This window comes from Mobula hypostoma, chromosome 2, assembly GCF_963921235.1.
Source record: "Mobula hypostoma chromosome 2, sMobHyp1.1, whole genome shotgun sequence".
Taxonomy (NCBI): Eukaryota; Metazoa; Chordata; class Chondrichthyes; order Myliobatiformes; family Myliobatidae; genus Mobula; species Mobula hypostoma.
Genome location: NC_086098.1, coordinates 46,503,526 through 46,523,655, shown reverse-complemented (window position 1 = coordinate 46,523,655; position 20,130 = coordinate 46,503,526). Strand labels below are relative to the sequence as shown.

Here is a 20,130-nt window from a genome sequence, read left to right as displayed (position 1 = left end):
ATGGAGCAGAGTGGCGGTAGAGGGGAACTGATTAGGTCTGGAATCCAAAAAGTAGCGGAGAGCTTTGAGACCTTCCTGATGGGTGATGGAAGTATATAGGGACTGGACATCCATGGTGAAAATAAAGCGGTGGGGGCCAGGGAACTTAAAATCATCGAAAAGTTTAAGAGCGTGAGAAGTGTCACGAACATAGTAGGAAGGGATTGAACAAGGGGGGATAAAACCGTGTCGAGGTATGCAGAAACGAGTTCGGTGGGGCAGGAGCAAGCTGAGACAATAGGTCCACCAGGACAGGCAGGTTTGTGGATCTTGGGTAGGAGGTAGGAACGGGAAGTGCGAGGTGTGGGAGCTGTAAGGTTGGTAGCAGTGGATGGGAGATCCCCTGAGCGGATAAAGTCTGTGATGGTGTGGGAGACAATGGCCTGGTGCTCCTTAGTGGGGTCACGATCGAGGGGTAAATAAGTGGAGGTATCCCCTTTGCCAATCATCTGTCCAGCTCTTGGCTTCATCCCTCCCCCTCCTGTCTTGTCATATCATTTTGGATCTCCCCCTCCCCCTCCCACTTTCAAATCTCTTACTAGCTCTTCTTTCAGTTAGTCCTGATGAAGGGTCTCGGCCCGAAACATCGACTGTACCTCTTTGTAGAGATGCTGCCTGGCCTGCTGCGTTCACCAGCAACTTTGATGTGTGTTACTTGAATTTCCAGCATCTGCAGAATTCCTCTTGTTTGCATAATTAATTAGGTGCCGTCCGGCATGTAAATGTCGGCCCAGATCAGAGGCAATTGACAATTGCGTCAGGTGGTTATTCATATAAGCAAGTGTTTAGCTGTAACGAAACTGCAATTTATTGGAGTCTTTCTGATTCCGGTAAGTGAAACTACACTGTACATACATTATTTCTCCTTTATATAGGCTGTGTATTTTTACGTGCTATTTGGTATGATTTGGCAGCTTCATAGCTTAAAGGTTACTGGAGAGAGTGTTTCTGCTGAGAGCGCTTGCGCCGTGTTTTTGCCGAGAGCGCTTCCATGAGATTTTCCCTGCACTAGACAGTGCTGCAGAAAAGTATTTCTACTTTATATAGGCTGTGTATTTATCATATCATTCCTGCTTTTACTATATGTTACTGTTATTTTAGGTTTTATGTGTTATTTGGCATGATTTTGTAGGTTATTTTTTGGGTCTGGGAACACTCAAAATTTTTTCCCATATTAATAAATGGTAATTGCTTCTTCGCTTTATGACATTCCGGCTTATGAACCGTTTCATAGGAACGCTCTACCTCGGATAGCGGGGGAATTCAGTTTGATTAATAGGACTGCCACTTGTCTATGTACTCAACAAAGTTTAGAAATTTTTTTTTAGTAGCTATGAAGCAAAAATTGAGGATTTTTGTCCACCCTGGACAAATCTGAGGATTGACTTTTTCAGACTGGAATGAAGGTACAATCATGTAGCAGATTGGCATCCTGCTGAAGGGTCTCGGCCTGAAACGTCAATTGTACTCTTCTCCACAGATGCTGCCTGGCCTGCTGAGTTCCTCCCGCATTTTGTGTGTGTTGCTTGGCGTCCTTCAAAGTTGCATAAAGTTATTGCTCTGAGCTGCCAATTTTCCTTGTCTTTTCCTGGGGAAGTACCTGATCAATAAGAGCCTCAGTGAGGATGGAAGATCTGCCGGCTCTGTAGTATCTCAGGTTTATCTGAAATATTTATATATTGGCCTTAAGTTGACTGGTTTATACTTTGATATGCAACTTACCCCTGGATATGTTTTGAAATATAAAACATGAACTGAATAATGAACCTTGCAATTTGTAACTGACTATAAAATAGTAAAAGTGCTGCAAGTCCTGTAGCAAATGGCATGTAACCTGATATTACCTTCTTCATTTTCTTCCAGAGACCATTGCATGGAAGGCCCCACCTGACTCTGCAGGTGATGCAGCATCCAACTGGAATGAAGCAACTGATAAGCCCAATGTTTGGCACTTTCCTGGGGGTGGAGACACCAGCACTGTAGGTTGGGGACCCTCAGACAAACCAATGGCTCCCTCAGGTTGGGGAGTAGCAACTAAGGACTTGAGCAGCAGTGGAGCTGACTGGGAAACTGTAGATTCTGTTGAAAAGGACATCTTTTCCAATATAGGTCAGTATCCTTAAAGTTGATTGTACATTCAGAGATTGGCTGATGTGGCTTAAAATATGACCAAGGCAGTTTGGATAATTAGTATTTCTGCAGTGACCTGTCTGGCCTCAGCCTCCTGCAATGCCACGTCAAGGCTAAATGCAAACTGGAGGAACAGTGCCTCACATTTTGACTGGCAGTATGAACATTGAATTCTCCAACTTTCAGAAACTGTGCCCCCTCTATCCCTTCCCCCCTTGATATACCTGGCTCTTCAGCCCCTCCATCTGCCTATCACTCACACACTCCTCCAACTACTTTTCCTCAGCCACTATTCTTGTCTGACCTCCCCATCTTCCTCCCCCATTCCACGTTCCACATTTACTTCGAATACTTTGTCACTTTCACCAATCACCTTCCAGATTGTGGTGCCATTCCCTTCCCCATCAGACTGTCAACAAGCTCCAACCCCACCACCACTTCCCAGCCTGGATTCCCTATCACTTGCTTCATCCCCTCCACCTACTTCTACTGGCTATCCCCCTCTATCTTTCAGTCCAGACGAAGGTTTGCGACCTGAAATGTCAACTGTCCCCTTCCCTCCATAGATGCTGCCTGACTCACTGAGTTCCTCCATTGTTTTGTGTATTGCTCCAAGCTCCAGATCTGCATTCTCTTGTATCTCCACCAGCGTTCCATTCCATCTCTGCCTTAAATGGCCTGGCCTCCACAGCCGTTCGTGGCAACAAATTCCACAGATTTACCACCATCTGACTGAAATAATTTCTCTACATCTCTGTTCTAAATGGACACTCTTCAATCCTGAAGTCGTGCCCTCTTGTCCTAGAGTCCTCTACCATGGGAAATGACTTTGCCATATCTAATCTGTTCAGGCCTTTTAACATTTGGAATGTGTCAATGAAATTCCCGCCCCCCCCCCCCCATTCTCCTGAACTCCAGGGAATACAGCCCAAGAACTGCCAGACGTTCCTCATACGGTAACCCTTTCATTCCTGGAATCATTCTCATGAATCTTCTTTGAACCCTCTCTTATGACAATATATTCTTTCTAAAATAAGGAGCCCAGAACTGCACACAATACTCCAAGTGTGGTCTCAGGAGTGCCCTATAGAGCCTCAACATCACATCCCTGCTCTTATATTCTATACCTCTAGAAATGAATGTCAACATTGCATTTGCCTTCTTCACCATCAACTCAATCTGGAGGTTAACCTGTCGGGTATCCTGCACAAGGACTCCCAAGTCCCTTTGCATCTCTGCATTTTGAATTCTCTCCCCCTCTAAGTAATAGTCTGCCCATTTATTTCTTCCACCAAAGTGCATGATCACACACTTTCCAATATTGTATTTCATTTGCCACTTCTTTGCCCATTCACCTAAACTATGTAAGTCTCTCTGCAGGCTCTCTGTTTCCTCAACACTACCCACTCCTCCACCTATCTTTGTATCATTGGCAAATTTAGCCACAAATCCATTAATCCCGTAGTCCAAAGCATACATAGTAAAAAGTCTCGTCTTCCCTTTGTGCCTCACATCCCCCCCCCCACCACCACATACTGTAGGAATGACACTTTATTGTCCCCACAGCACACATGCAAAGACAAACACCTGATAAATGCCTGGCCTGCTGCGTTCACCAGCAACTTTTATGTGTGTTGCTTGAATTTCCAGCATCTGCAGAATTCTTGTTGTTTGCACCTGATAAATGGTTCATTGGTCCACCTATTCCTTCAACTTGCCCCTCATTCCCTGGCACTTCCCACTGCCACCATAGGAGGTGCAACACTTATCCCTTCACCTCCTCCCTCACCACCAGGAAGGAACCTCAACAGCCCTTTCAGGGGAGGCAGAGATTCATATGCACCTCCTCAACCTGGTCTATTGTGTTCAGTTCTTGTGATGTGGTCACCTTTGCATTGGTGAGATCTAATTTCGACTAGGTGATCATTTTGTAGAGCAACCGTGCACTGCCACCAACAGCCATCTTGTTGCACAACATTTTAACTCCCTTTCCCATTAGCACATTGACCTGTCTGTCCTCAACCTTCTGCACTGTCACACTGGGACCAAGCACAAATTAGAAGATCAACCTTCATTTTCCACTTGGGTATCCTTCAGACCAAGTGTATGAACATTGAGTCTTTTAATCTCATGTAACTCACTCCTTGTATGTTTTTCCCACTTCCGTCAGTCCATGCAGATATCCTTCCTTTTATCAACCTTTTCCTTTGCTTTTTTTTGTCTTTATCAAAGCTTATTACCTTTCTCCACCTGGTTGCATCTACCCATCAACCACATACCAATCTAACTGTGTTTCCCCTCCTGTTGTTTACCTTTCTTAACACTGCTCCACACCCACCAGATTCTATCTATTCATCATCCCTCCCTTCTCTGATTCCTCTTGTCAACTACTGTCCTCTGTCTGACACTTCCTTCTCACTGCTATGTATTGGCTATCTTCCCTCTACCCTTTCAGTCCTTATGCAGTGTCTCAATTCCAAAACATCACCCATCCCTTTACCTTCACAGATGCTACTTGACCCAGTGCGTTCTTCCAGCAGCTTGATTTTTTTAATTCCGTATTCCATACTTCAGGGGAAGGGACAAATCAAAGAGATCATGTGAATGGTGGAGGTTGACAGTATGTTCTAGTTGGGATTAGTAGCACTATAGAAGTATGGGCTAGTACAATATGGTGCCTAGTTGGTCTAATTTCAGACACAGAGCTGCAGTCAAATTCCAATAAACTGCCATCCTCTTGATCAGGAATCCCTAACAGTTTGGCTGCTGGTTCACACGCTACTGATTCCTAAGCTCCTTTTACACACCGGAACCCCAGTTCCCATGTTCCCCTTAGCATGCTGGGGGCACTCGTTTTCATGTCCCCCTTAATATATTGGAGCTCCGCTTACCACTGAACTCCCAATTCTCATGTTCCCTTTGCTACATTGGAGCCCCAGTACCCATATGCTTATTTTGATGACATATTGGGAGCTCCCTGTTCCCACGCCCCCTTTGAAGTGCTCAGATCCCTGGTTCCATGTTCCCTTTGGCATTCTGGGGACCTTGATTCCCACGCTCCCTTGGGCACACCCAAGTCCCAGTTTGCATGCTTCTCTTAAGAACCAGGGCACCCAGCTCCTTTTAAAGACAGTGGGAACTTTTCTCTTGCTTTTTAATTCGGAGGGTCCCATTCCTGCACTCCCTTTAAATTCACTGGGGACCTGTTTTCCATGCTCCCTGTAAACTTACTAGGACGTTCCTCTTAAGTTCACAAGAGCCCTGAAATATCTTGTTCCATTTCCCGCATTCCTGTGAAACTTGTTCACGCTCCATCTTCCATGATGCCTTGAACTCACTTGTTTCTGTTTCCCGTGCTCACTTTAAACTTAGTGGGGCTGCTGCGAAATGTATCTTACTACTGTATAACATGTGAAACAAAAGTAAATTAAAAGTATTAATTAGAACAAGGATGACACCCAAGGAGCTGCTGCCTCACAATGCCAGAGTAATGGAGCATGAGTAAGTTTCAAGTTTCAGTCTCGATCTCTGGTAGGATCTATGTGGAGCTCCACGTTCTCGTGACCATGCAGGTTTCCTCTGGCTTCCTTTCACTTTCCAAAGGCAGCATGGTGGTAGCTTAATCGTAGGTCGCCCCCAATTGCAGGTGAGTGGTAGGGTGAGTGTTGTGAGTTGATGGGAATATGGGGAAAATAAAAACTGGGGTTAATTAGGTGCGGACTCAGTCAAGTGGAGGGCCGGTTTCTGTGCTAAATCTCTCGATGACTCCATTAGAGAGTAACATCAAGTAGTCCAGAAATATGCCAGGTTGGCACCCTCAAAGTCGTGAGCATGCTGGAATAACGGAACTTTATTCATCATTCACCACTTGTCAGTGGGTGGTTTGGGTTTAAAATTGAGCACTCCGTAAAATTGCTGTGGCTGAAGCTGCTGCAACACTGGAGGGAGTTGTGCTGGCTCCATTGTTGTTCCTCATTTCACAATTTGCTGCCCTCAGCTCCAGCAACGAAACGGGCAGGAAGTAAGTATTGTTGATGTAGGAAGTTTGTGGACGATGTCAGAATTAGTGGTGGTGTGGACTGGGGAAGTGTTAACTAAGTTTACAAAGGGATCTAGTCACGACAATACTGTCTGCATTTCTGGTTGCCTGGGTATAGAAAAGATGTCATTAAGCTGGAATGGGTGCAGAAAAGGTTCACAAGATGCTACCAAAAATGGAGAGCTTGAGCTATAGGGAGAGACTGGATAGATTGGGACTTTCTTTTTGCTCAGGAGCGTAGGAAGCCAAGCAGTAACCTTATAGATAGTGTATAAAATCATGGAGAGTCAGACTGGTCCTTTTCCCAGGGAGTTTAAAACTAGAGGGTATAGGTTTAAGGTGAGGGGAGAAGAATTTAAAAGGGATCTTTCGGCAACTTCATCATGCAGAGGTTAGTTGGTATATAGACTGAGCTTCCAGAGGAAGTAGTAGAGATGTGAACACCTGGTCAGGTACGTGGATAGGGAAGGTTTAGAGGGATATGTGCCATGGATATAGATAGGGTAAATTGGACTACCTCTAGCAGACAGCTTAGTTAACATAGATGAGTTAGGTCAAAGAGCCTGTTACCATGCTGTATAACTTTATAACTAAGAGGATACACACTTCTAATCCATAATATCATAGCAGTGTTTTGTTGCTGGGAATGGCAAATTGTAGAACTAGTTGCTAGTTCAAAATGTAATGTTAAACAATTCAAACTGTTTTATGTTTTGTCATGAATTGATTTTGCTGATCTGTGTTTAGGAACTTGGGACAATAAGGCAGGTGTAAAAAACCCTCCCGTGACTTTTGGAGCCTTTCCTGATCCACCTGAAACTAGTAAGTGTTCAACAATTCTTAAGACAATACATTCTTATGGAGAGCTCATTTAATTGCAGATGCAGTACATCGACCTGTAGCATAAATAAGGGAGACTGTGTGGCAGCCAGTAAGCAACAGGACATTCGAATATTTGCAATTAAGTTGTCCCATCCATTAAAGGATAAGTAATTTATGTTATGTTCAATAAATAGTGTCAACAGCAGTTGGATTGTCAGTAAAGGGGTTCTGTATTCAGAAAGAGCCATGAGGCACTGATTTCCATCGGGTCTTCTCAGATATTGCAGCACGTAAAACAAAAAGCTTCTGGTAAATAATATTCATTTCGTTTTACACTATTGAAATAAAAAGGTGGATGGGGTGAAACACCATAACATTTCTCGGTCATTTTGCATCACACCAGAATGTTGACCAGACACTTCCTGTTGCATCAAATAACTTCATTCCTTGTGCAATTCCTTTGGAGCACCGTTGCGGAAATTTCCCCTTATTGTCCTAAGAGTAACTATTTTTGTACAACCATGTTCTCATTGAGCGGCACCATACTGAAGCGTGCATCTCTACACTACTTCCTTCCTCACTCACTAATTTTCCCACAGTCTCTGACTACCCACCTTTGACCCCAGTTGCCAGAGAGACTACCTCCAAATATCCAGTGCCTTGACCATACAATTTTCTGATGGAGGTTTTGATCTCCCACCTCATGTTTTCCTAATTTCCTTATGGCATGGGAGAACTTGTTCAGCCCAGCATGTCCATTGTAGCTCTCAGAGCAATCGCAATGTCACTGTAACCTACTTTCTTAACCTTCTAACGATTACCCTACCAGACTGGGGACAATTTGCAGTGGTCAATTAACCTGCAAATCTGCATGTTTTTTGGAACATGGAGAAAGTCAGAGCACCTGGGGGAATACTCACGGTAGCAGTAAGAATGTGCAAACTTAACACAGACCACTTACTAGCAAACTATATTTTCATCTCCATAAAATCAGTAAATCAGTTCACATTCTTGTCTTATAAATAATGCTACGAGCTGAACGATATTCAAAGACATCATGAATTGGTTTGACAAAAAATGTTCTTTCTGTCCGCAGTTACCCAAGACAATACTTCATCTCAAGATAGCCCAGCCAGATGTCACTTGAGTGCCTCACATGTAATTGATGAAGCATGGCTTGGATTAGGTATGGGAGTCCTTCCTTTATCCACATATTTTATGTTCATTTTCGATATCTGGATATCACCAGCAAGGTCAGCATTTATTGGGCACCCTTAATTGTCCTTGAAAATTTGTTATGAGCCTTTTTGAACCTTTACAGTGTTTTTTGGTGAGGGTACTCTCAAAGTGTGGTGTGGCACGGCAGCAATGAATGACAATGAGATTACCTTTATAGTGTGTAAAGGTTAACAGCTTTCAGATTTAAATTGACATATTGGAACATATAAATTATATCTGTGGTATGCACAATGAGACACTTGGATAAAGTATTATTTACTACTATGCACAGTTAAAAACAAATAGACAATAGGTGCAGGAGTAGGCCATTCAGCCCTTCGAGCCAGCACCGCCATTCACTGTGATCATGGCTGATCATCCACTATCAATATCCAGTTCCTGCCTTATCCCACAACCTTTGATTCCACTATCTTTAAGAGCTCTATCCATCTCTTTTTTGAAAGCATCTAGAGACTTGGCCTCCACAGCCTTCTGGGGCACAGCATTCCATATATCCACCACTCTCTGGGTGAAAAAGTTTTTCCTCAACTCCGTTCTAAATGGCCTACCCCTTATTCTTAAACTGTGGCCTCTGGTTCTGCACTCACCCATCAGCGGGAACATGCTTCCTGCCTCCAGCGTGTCCAATCCCTTAATAATCTTATATGTTTCAATAAGATCCCCTCTCAGCCTTCTAAATTCCAGAGTATACAAACCCAGACCAAAACTGCACACAGTATTCCAGGTGTGGTCTCACCAGGGCCCTGCAGAAGGACCTCTTTGCTGTTGTACTCAATTCCCCTTGTTATGAAGGCCAGCATGCCATTAGCTTTCTTCACTGCCTGCTGTACTTGCATGCTTGCTTTCAGTGACTGTTGTACAAGAATACCGAGATCTCGTTGTGCTTCCCCTTTTCCTAACTTGACTCAATTTAGATAATAATCTGCCTTCCTGTCTTACCACCAAAGTGGATAACCTCACATTTATTCACATTAAACTGCATCTGCCGTGCATCTGCCCACTCACCCAGCCTGTCCAAGTCACCCTGCATTCTCATAACATCCTCCTCACATTTCACACTGCCACCCAGCTTTGTGTCATCGGCAAATTTGGTAATGTTACTTTTAATTCCCTCATCTAAATCATTAATATATATTGTAAATAGCTGCGGTCCCAGCACTGAACCCTGCGGTACCCCACTGGTCACCGCCTGCCATTCCGAAAGGGACCCGTTAATCACTACTCTTTGTTTCCTGTCAGCCAGCCAATTTTGAGTCCATGTCAGTACTCTGCCCCCAATACCATGTGCCCTAATTTTGCCCACTAATCTCCTATGTGGGACTTTATCAAAGGCTTTCTGAAAGTCCAGATACACTACATCCACTGGCTCTCCCTTGTCCATTCTCATAGTTACATCCTCAAAAAATTCCAGAGGATTAGTCAAGCACAATTTCCCCTTTGTAAATCCATGCTGACTCGGACCAATCCTGTTACTACTATTCAGATGCGTCGTAATTTCATCCTTTATAATTGACTCCAGCTTCTTTCCCACCACCGACGTCAGGCTAACCAGTCTATAATTCCCTGTTTTCTCTCTTCCTACCTTCTTATATATAATTTTTATTGAGTTTTCAAAGTGGTACATGAAAAAATAATATCTACCCTCCCCCCCCCCGATATATACTCCTACCTAAAGAGAAAAGAAAAAAAGAAAGAAAGAAAAAAGAGACCGCCTGAATATTGGAAGGTTTGCACATGCTCATGGGATAAAAATAAAATTAATATATATTTGTTACTTTCCCCCAAGGAACCAAGATCTTCATCATCGGAGCTATAAATAAGGGCTCCAAATATTCAAAAATGTTTCATATTTGTCTCTTACAATCTAAAACATTACTTAGCTTCTCAACTCTCATAGTTCCCTGGGGAATCTCTTTGAACTTGCTATGTGTTTCCCTCCCAATCATCCAGGCAAAAAGAAAAAAAAGATAGGTAAGATACAAAAAAAGAAAAAACAAAACACCCCCTCACTAATGTTGTGAATGAAAAGATACACAACACTACCCCCCTCCATTCCTCCCTTCTTGAAGAGAGGGACAACATTAGCCACCCTCCAATCCACAGGAATTGATCCTGAGTCTATAGAACATTAGAAAATGATTACCAATGCGTCCATGATTTCTAAAGCCACCTCCTTAAGTACCCTGGGATGCAGACCATCAGATCCCGGGGACTTATCAGCCTTCAGACCCAACAGCCCATCCAACACCATTTCCTGCCTAATATAAATTTCCTTCAGTTCATCCATTACCCTAGGTCCTTTGGCCACTATTACATCTGGGAGATTGTTTGTGTCTTCCCTAGTGAAGACAGATCCAAAGTACCTGTTCAACACGTCTGCCATTTCCTTGTTCCCCATAATAAATTCACCCGCTTCTGTCTTCAAGGGCCCAATTTTGGTCTTAACTATTTTTTACCTTTTCACATACCTAAAGAAGCTCTTACTATCCTCCTTTATATTCTTGGCTAGTTTACCTTCGTACCTCATTTTTTTCTCCGTGTATTGCCCTTTTAGTTACCTTCTGTTGCTCTTTAAAAGTTTCCCAATCCTCCGGCTTCCCACTCGTCTTTGCTATGTTATAGTTCTTCTCTTTTATTTTTATACTGTCCATTACTTCCCTTGTCAGCCATGGCCTCCCCTTACTCCCCTTAAGATCTTTCTTCCTATTTGGAACGAACTGATCCTGCACCTTCCGCATTATTCCCAGAAACACTTGCCATTGCTAGGGTATTGTTCCATTGAACTTTGGCCAGCTCCTCCCTCATAGCACCATAGTTCCCTTTGTTCAACTGTAATACTGACACTTCTGAGCTTCCCTTCTCCCTCTCAAATTGTAGATTAAAACTTATCATATTATGGTCACTACCTCCTAATGGCTCCTTTACCTCGAGGTCCCTGATCAAATCCGGTTCATTGTACAATACTAAATCTAGAATTGCGTTCTCTCTGGTAGGCTGCGGTTCAAGCTGTTCTAAGAATCCAACTCAGAGGGACTCCACAAACTCCCTTTCTTGGGGTCCAGTACCAACCTGATTCCTCCAGTCTACCTGCATGTTGAAGTCCCCCATAACAACTGTACCATTACCTTTGCGACATGCCAATTTTAACTCTTGATTCAACTTGCACCCTATATCCAGACTACTGTTTGGGGGCCTGTAGATAACTCCCATTAGGGTCTTTCTACCCTTAGAATTTCTCAGTTCTATCCATACTGACTCTACGTCTCCTGATTCTGTGTCCTCCCTCGCAAGGGACTGAATATCATTCCTCACCAACAGAGCCACCCCACCCCCTCTGCCCATTAGTCTGTCCTTTCGATAGGACGTATATCTTGAATATTCATTTCCCAGGCCCTGTCCACTTGAAGCCATGTCTCTGTTATTCCCACAACATCATACTTACCAATTTCCAACTGTGCCACAACCTCATCCACTTTATTTCTTATACTCCGTGCATTCACATACAATACTTCTAATTCATTACTCCCCTCACCTCCCATATCAATTCCTGTTTCACTTGGCCATACTGTACGATCCCTTCTTGAGCTTTCTGCTCTGTTGATTCTGCTGTCTTTCTTAACTTTTCTTATTCTCACTTTCCCTTTATCTCCATCCTTATATTTCCAGTTCGTCCCCTCCCCCCACTACTTAGTTTAAACACACCCGTGTTGCAGAGGCAAACCTGCCTGCCAGAATGCTGGTGCCCCGCTTATTAAGGTGCAACCCGTCCCTTTTGTACAATTCATCCTTACCCCGAAACATACCCCAGTGGTCCAAGAATGTAAATCCTTGCTTCCTGCACCAGTTCCTCAGCCACACATTCAGATCCATTATCTCCCTGTTCTTGACCACTCCAGCACGGGGAACTGGAAACAAACCGGAGATAACCACCCTGGAAGTCCTGCTTTTCAGCCTTCTTCCGAGTTCTCTGAAGTCACGCTGTAGAATGTCTTTCCTCTTCTTCCCCACGTCATTTGTGCCGACATGCACCATCACTACCGGAAGTTCACCTTCACTTTTGAGGATTCCCTGCAATCGGTCCGTGACATCCTGGATCCCGGCACCAGGGAGGCAGCACACTATCCCTAAATCTCGCCTGTTGCCACAGAAACCCCTTTCTGTACCTCTCACTATGGAGTCCCCTACTACCATGGCTCTGCCTGACGTCTGTCTCCTCGACTTTGCCTCAGCGCCAATTGTTGACTCACAGACCCGTCCGCCTCTCAGACTGGCACTGTCTTCTGTCCCGACAGCTTCCAAGAGGGAAAACCTGTTTACGAGAGGCACATCTCCCGGGGTCTCCTGTACTTCAAGCATCCTTTCTTTGCTCATCGTCGTCCTCCTACTCTCTTCCTGTGTCCTGGGTGTAACGACCTCACTGTAGGTCCTGTCCAGAAAACTCTCGTTTTCATGATTCAATTGCACTTTTGTGTGCCATTCATGTTATTGCGTCTGACATTCCCCGATATTAACTGCACACCAAATTATGTCATGGTTAACATAACCCGTAATGTCTTAGTTGGCATGTGTACAATGTCCAACTTCTGCAAATTATTTTTATCACCTTCATGTACCAATATATTTAATGGAATTGGAATTGAAAACTTTTGCTTTTTTACTTTAATAAGTTAGTTTCTTCAAAACAAAACATTTGCTATCAATAATCTTGTTAATGAATTATTCACTAGTATAACAATGTGAACTGCAAATAATAAAAAGAGCTGCTTCCCACCAGTTCTTGGGTTGTTTACAAGAAAGAGATCAAACTTGCATTTAGCAATAACTTCCTCATACCAGGGGTTGAGTTAATCGGAACTGGATCGTGAAGTGCCATATTTGTTTAAATGTTTCACGATTCAGTTGCACTTTTATGTGCCATTCATGTTATTGCGTCTGACATTCCCTGACATTAACTGCACACCAAATTATGTCATGGTTAACATAACCCACAATTCTGCCTGTCTGTCAGAGAAATTACCCTGTTACCTTTAATACGTGATCGCGGAGAGCCATTCAAGACTCTGCCAATGCCAGGTTACATCTTAAATTTGGACAGTAAATCGTGGGCAATAGCCAACAGCTAAATGTACTTGGTTAGTGACTTGAAGAAGCACGTTAGATATCAGCCAGTTTACAGATGCAGTACACAAAATTAGAACTGCATTTCCAGGCTGTCAGTCATTTTGCTTCTCAGACAAAGGTCAGCAATACCTCAGTATTGATATGATCTGTTGTTAGCTGGCACAAGCAAGACACACAGGTGTATGGAGGAATGTAAGGTGGGGGGGCGTTATATGGGAGGCAGGGTTTGAGGGTTGGCACAACAATGTGGGCTGAAGGGCCTGTACTGTGCTGTACTATTCTATGTTCTATGTTTATCCTGTCACCCTCATGAGCCTGTTAATACTGAGTTAGTCAAGCTTGATAGCAAAATTTAATTTTCTTCCACTGTATCAACGTTATTGCAACAGTAAACTCCACATCACAACCAGCATGAAGTAGACTCCGTTAAAAAAGTAAAAGCAAATTGTTGATATTTTACTATTTGAATGGAGTCAGCTAACTTTGGGAGATGTGACTTCAAAACTGACGGCAAGTTGCTCAAGTCTAAAGTCTGTAGTTACTTAAAGTTACAGATGGTATTTTTTCCCAGAATTTTACTCCATGGATTCTCATTTTGTGGTAGACTCAGTAGTGGTCCCTCTGATAGCACTCCAGTCTTGGAAGCGTCCTTTTGGCTATGGCTCTGTGATTGGTCACTTAAGGTATGTTGAGGACACCCTTGTGTTCCTGTGGTTCACCATTCTGTGATTCTGGAAACCATTTCGCTCTTTCCCTGAACTCTTTTTCACTTCAAGGCAGTCTAAGTGTCTGTTGCTGGCATATATAAATGCTGTGGGGAATGTACCTTTTAAAGAGTTGCAGCCCTTGATATTGTGCAGCAAAGTGGCAGGAGATGATTGAACCTTGGGATGATTCAGTTGGGTATTGCACGCGTGGCATTCAGCAGTTGGCCCTGGCTCTGGGTATAAGCCACCTTTATTGCTGGTTCACACCGCATTTTCAAGAATTTCCACTTTTGGGTAGAGAGTAGAATCCCATCGGGAGTTCACAGTAATTTGATCAGTGTTTTAGTACACTACAAATCTCTGCGTTCCCATTTCTAAACAATTGAATCAACTTTCCTTTTCTTCTTTGCCATACTTGTTTACTGTTGAATACAGCTTTCTGTTTCAGAAACCTATTCTGTTTCAGTTTCCTGATCTTAACTCATTCTTTTCCAATGACCTCAAATTTCCAGCTTTCCTCAGCCTCCCTGGAGTAATCCTCCAAAACCTTGAGAACTATACTTGGCAATAACCATGCACTGCTTTCTAGAAAATGTCTTTTTTTTAACTTGTATTTAACTGATCCATGTTAAGTAGGTTCTTTACTCTCAGCGAAGTTCCCATAAAACTATAGGTGGTTGATGTAAATTCCATCCTGAGTTTTGGCTCCTTGACTAGACTCTTTTAGGGGGTGGGGGGGAGGTGTGTGTATGTGTGTGGGGTAAAGGTTGTAGTACATAACCATCTAACTCTGGGTCAACAATGCAAAGTTTTGTTTGAAGAAAATTCCTAGAATCTAATAAATGCTTTTGGTATTTTTTCATTATTAAGAAATAGCACATAATGGTAGATATTGTAAATATAGTCATGGAAGTCAAATTAAAACCTTTTTTAATAAACTCATGTATGCATTCTGAATTTTGTTTTCATTAATGGCACAGTTACATCTTGTGGAATTCACTGTGGCATCTGCAACCTGGGGTTAAAGTAACCAAAGTGGTCAGACAGAGGATCACATCCTTAAAGGTTAACTTGCACAAGATCTGTCCCTGAGGTGAAACATTGAGCAAAGAAATCCCTTGGGACAGACTATGATTATTTTTCTCCACAGCAGAGCCATTCATGCAGTCCTGTATTAATTGGATTCTTTTTTTTCAGTGAATTCCTTAGAACTATGCTGAATATATTCAAAGGTAACCATAGTAAATACTTGGATTTTAAGGGGCTGAGGGGATTACACTTGAACTGTGGCTGAGGTGAAAGATTAGCTGTAAATTTTATTGAATAGTGGATTAGGCACAAGTGTCTTAATGGCCTGTTCCTGTTTCATTTTCTTATGTTCTTTGAGTATTACTGAGCTGGGTCTGGGTGCATAATTTCATTGATTGTACATCACAAAGAACGTTCTGTCAGGCAGTTTCCTGCACTTACTCTGGAGATTTTGATGAGACAGAATTGATAGATCTTTAGAAAGAAACCATTTTTTCTTTACTCTTACAGCTGTTTGCTGAAATGTAGGTGAAGTAAAGTTGAGGTTTTTATTTGAAGTCATTGCCACCAAAACAATCTGTTGGGGTGAGCAATTCAGCCACAAATACCTGGACCGCTTGATTAACCCTTCCATTTATACCCACTCGCATTTCACTGGGCACAACCAAACATTGCATCAGATATCCAACAAGTGCTGATGGAAAATTAGACAAAGCTTAATCTTATACCATCAACATACATCAAAGTTGCTGGTGAACGCAGCAGGCCAAGCAGCATCTATAGGAAGAGGTGCAGTCGACGTTTCAGGCCGAGACTAGTTAAGAATGGTATTGTATGATATAAATATTTCTATTAATATCCACTTGAATATTGCAGGACATTCATGAAATCCATCGGTGCCATATAAAAACTCATGTTGCATATAAACAAATTGTTGGAAGGAGTTGCATCACCTGAGTGTGATGTAATCCTGAAAAGAAGGTGTCTCAAGTGTTGTTAGAGTTAGACAGCAGGCAGCAACTAATTCCTACCATTGTGTTTTAACTGGTAAGCTATATATCGGAACATGTTCAAACATCAGTTTTCCAGCTGCATGTAAAATTCTGCCCATACCCTTTCCACGCAATCCTCTCTGATGAATATAAGATTTCCATTTATTGTCATCAGTAAAGGAATTGAGTTTGGGCAATGGTGTGCTCTTGAATTATAGCAGATAAGTACACAGCAAAAGTAGCTCGTTGTTTGCACAAGCACCTGAGAGAGAAATCAATGGGCTATGTAGGAACTGGAAAAGCTGAGAGTTATTCTGCACCACATTGTTTGCAATGCAGAAGATTCTTAATTGTGTGCATGCCAGTGCTAAACTGAGTGGTTTATCCTCACACCAGCCGCAAAAGGAAAATAGTGACCACTTCTATTTTCTTGATTGTCCGCCATGACTATCACCTCCTAAGTGTTAGTAGCCTCACAGTATCTACCCTGTTCATGTCCTCTCTGAATGTTCAAGTCTGAGTTCGATTCTCATTCAACCATACGTGAATACCCATGCATACAGCCAAATGAAAGAGTGTTCTTCCGGGGCCAAGGTGCAAAACACAGTACTGGCATCAAACACAGCACAAGACACATATAAACGTACAGCAAGTAAATGTACTTACAAAAAAAATATAACCCAAAGTCCCTGAATGAAATGTCCTGAAAATTGATGGTACATGGATGCTTTCAGCAAGAACAAGCAGTTTTCAAAAGTCCAAAGATAAACATACGCACGCACGCAATCCAGCTTGTCATTCTACCAGTGGAACACTAGAGGACAGCACCGATGGGAGGAGCAGGCCCCCAACTCAGCATGGACACTGCACTCTGCTCCGATGTCTCCTCTCCTGGACTGTTGCAACAGGCAAGCCTGCATCTTGAGGCCTAGTCCCCACTACAGCTAAGGCCACACAGTTCCCCTGTTGTATGTCTCACCAATAAACAAGGAAAATGGACCTGTAGCATTTTACATTTCCAATGTCTAGCAGGGTCTTGCAATTGTTAGAGAAAAATCCAAACCAATCACTCTCTGTTAGACTGCACACTGCCTTCATGCACTGACTCTGGCACCCTTCTGTAGCAGGCAGTAACAGGGTTCGCACAAAGACCAGGTCCTCCAACAACAAGCAGCTTGCTGATGGATTAGACCTGCAGAACTTGAAGTTCTTAATGCCCAGCGTTGTCTTTCGATTGTAAAAATGACAAAAACACCTGTGGTTGGGTCCCGAGAGGGAAAACACTGCCACCTTACCAAAAAAATGTTTCTGTGAGATCAGCTCTCCTTCATATGATCCCCACTGAATATTCTTTTTAATCTTTCCTCATAAGTCAGTCCTTGCACTTGAAGAATTTATACCAATTAAAAGTTACTTCACGAAAAGAAGTAGAGCAATTGCCATTAGATCTCATTCTACTCCTTCCATATTATGACTAAATCAGGCAGGTAATGAGTTTCAGTAAGTTGCCAGCTTTACCAAGGCATTCATTCGTGAATAAATTTCCTGAAGTTGAAGGTAGTGAATTTTTAAAATGGACTGAATAGTTTCTTCCCGAACTGAGCACCTTTGCTGGATCTCTGATCTTTTTTGAACTATTTTAATCCATGACACTGAATGGTTAAAATTATAGCCTGAATATCTTTGTTTTATAGATGACCCCTTTGCAGTTGACCTTAACTCAGATTGGAGTCCACCAACAGAGGAATGGGGCAACTGGACAGGAGAGGAAATCTTAATAGTTCAAGAAGTTGAGAAGGAGAAGCTGAAGGTAATGATGAGAAGTTTGTACCCAAACAGAAACTCCAATGAAATGCTTCAGGTGTTCTTCATGTCCTATGGTACAGAAGTGTGTCCTAATTCAAAAATGTAGGTAAATTTGCAAAAAATGAAAAAAAAAGTTGCCAGTTCTGTAGAGGATTTGAACTACTTCAACACTGACCGGGGCAGAAATGAGGTGGAAAGGAATTGAGAGCACAGAATGTGTTTCAAATCGCAATACCAAGAGAAGACGGGTAGTTATGAATTTAGGTGGAATGAAGATGCTCTAGTGGAATTGGAACACTAGCTTTCAATCAGAATAGTGCAGTTAAAAGACTAGCTGTACCGAAATTGATAGTGGTTTTAGCCATAATTTTCCATACTATCTGACTTCAAGCATATTTCTGAATGATTGGAAGCCAGTGAGATGCGGAGAAAGCGTTAAACTTAGTAATAAAAGGCTACTCAGCCTTACGTTGGTAGTAGATGCATTTTCAGAAAGAAATCATCGTTTTGAAGAGCTGTGTGGGTAAGGTATGGGAATGCACAATAAATGGTATGATACTGTTGAGAGCAGATGAGCAGAGATTATGTTCCCAGCTCCCTGAAGGTAGTCTGGTGGACAAAGTGGTGATTAAGATGTAGAACATGCATCTATTTATTGACTGATACACAGAACATAAGAGCAAGAGAATAATGCCGGAACTGGATGGCTTAAGCACTTGTTAACTATAGCAGATCCACAGTTCTGGTCGCCACCTTACTGAAAGGATGTGACATCACTTGATAACTTGCAGAGGATGTATACAAATTTCCTGCGGGGCTGGAGAATTTTAGCTATGAGAAGAAATTGTCTAAGCTGGTTTATTTTTGGACAAAAAAAAAGCTGAAGCAAGTCTTAGTGAAAGTATATAAAACTTGGAGAGACCTAGACAGTATAATTAGGAAGGTTTAAAATTCTTTATCAAAGAATTAGGGAGTTGGAGAACCTTGTTAGAATTAAACTAATTAGAAGGTTCTGAGAGGAGTTTAAGAACAAACTTATTCAGGAAATGGTGTGTGTCTGGAACTTATTGCCTAGAAGAGTGGGGGAAACACCAACCCTCATCAGGGTGGCATATTGGTTAGCGTGAAACTATTACAACTTGGGGTGTTGGGAGTTCAGAATTCAATTCCGATAAGGAGTTTATACATCCTCCCCGTGAATGTATGTGTTTCCTCTAGGTGCTCCAGTTTCCTCCCACATTCCAAGGACATACCGGTTAGTAGGTTAATTGGTCATTGTAAATTGTCCTGTTATTAGGCTGGGGTTAAATAGATGAGGCATTGGGCCAAAAGGGCCTGTTCTATGCTGTCTCTGTAAGTAAGTAAGTAAGTAAGTAAGTAAGTAAGTAAGTAAATAAATAAATAAATAAATAAATAAATATGTATGTATGTATGTATGTATGTAGAGCACCTAGTTGAGCACTTGAATTACAGTAATCTGCAGGGGTCCCCAACCTTTTTTGCACCGCAGACCGGTTTAGTATTGACAATTTTCTTGCAGACCGGCCGACCGGGGGGGGTTCAAGTAGGGTTAAACTCACCTCATCGTGTCTTTTACAGTTAGGGTTGCCAACTTTCTCACTCCCAAATAACGGACAAAAGTAGCAGTCAAATCCCGGGACACTTTACCCCAGGAAGGACTACCATGACCATGAAGCCTTGCACGGGCACCTGTGTGTGCATGCGTAACGTGCGTGTGCGTGTACGTGCCGATGTTTTTCCCCCACAAATTGGTTTTGCGTTCACCAGCAACTTTTATGTGTGTTGCTTGAATTTCCAGCATCTGCAGAATTCCTGTTGTTTGCATTCATCTTCCTGACTATACTGTACATACATTATTTCTACTTTATATAGGCTGTGTATTTATCATATCATTCCTGCTTTTACTGTATGTTAGTGTTATTTATTTTCAGTTTTATGAGTTATTTGGTATGATTTGTTAGGTTATTATTTGGGTCTGGGGACGCTTAAAAATTTTTCCCACCTAAATTAATGGTAATTGCTTCTTCGCTTCACGCCATTTTGGCCCGAAAGGTTTCATAGGAACACTCTACCTTAGCGGGGGAATTACGGGACAAGGGCGGTCCCATATGGGACAAACCAATTTAGCCCAATACACGGGATGTCCCGGCAAATATGGGGCAGTTGGCAACCCTATGTTCAAGTT

The 20,130-nt window shown here is 42.5% G+C and overlaps 1 protein-coding gene across 1 annotated transcript in view; it reads left to right on the top strand.

Annotated features, from left to right (window-relative positions):
• The window catches only part of LOC134339780 (protein LYRIC-like), a 117,277-nt gene that overhangs the window by 75,951 nt on the left and 21,196 nt on the right, over window positions 1-20,130 (top strand). Inside the window, exons 5-8 of the mRNA XM_063036552.1 lie at window positions 1,903-2,148; window positions 6,956-7,030; window positions 8,127-8,216; window positions 17,813-17,928. Of these exons, the coding sequence (XP_062892622.1) occupies window positions 1,903-2,148; window positions 6,956-7,030; window positions 8,127-8,216; window positions 17,813-17,928 (527 nt within the window). The remainder of the gene's footprint in view (window positions 1-1,902; window positions 2,149-6,955; window positions 7,031-8,126; window positions 8,217-17,812; window positions 17,929-20,130) is intronic.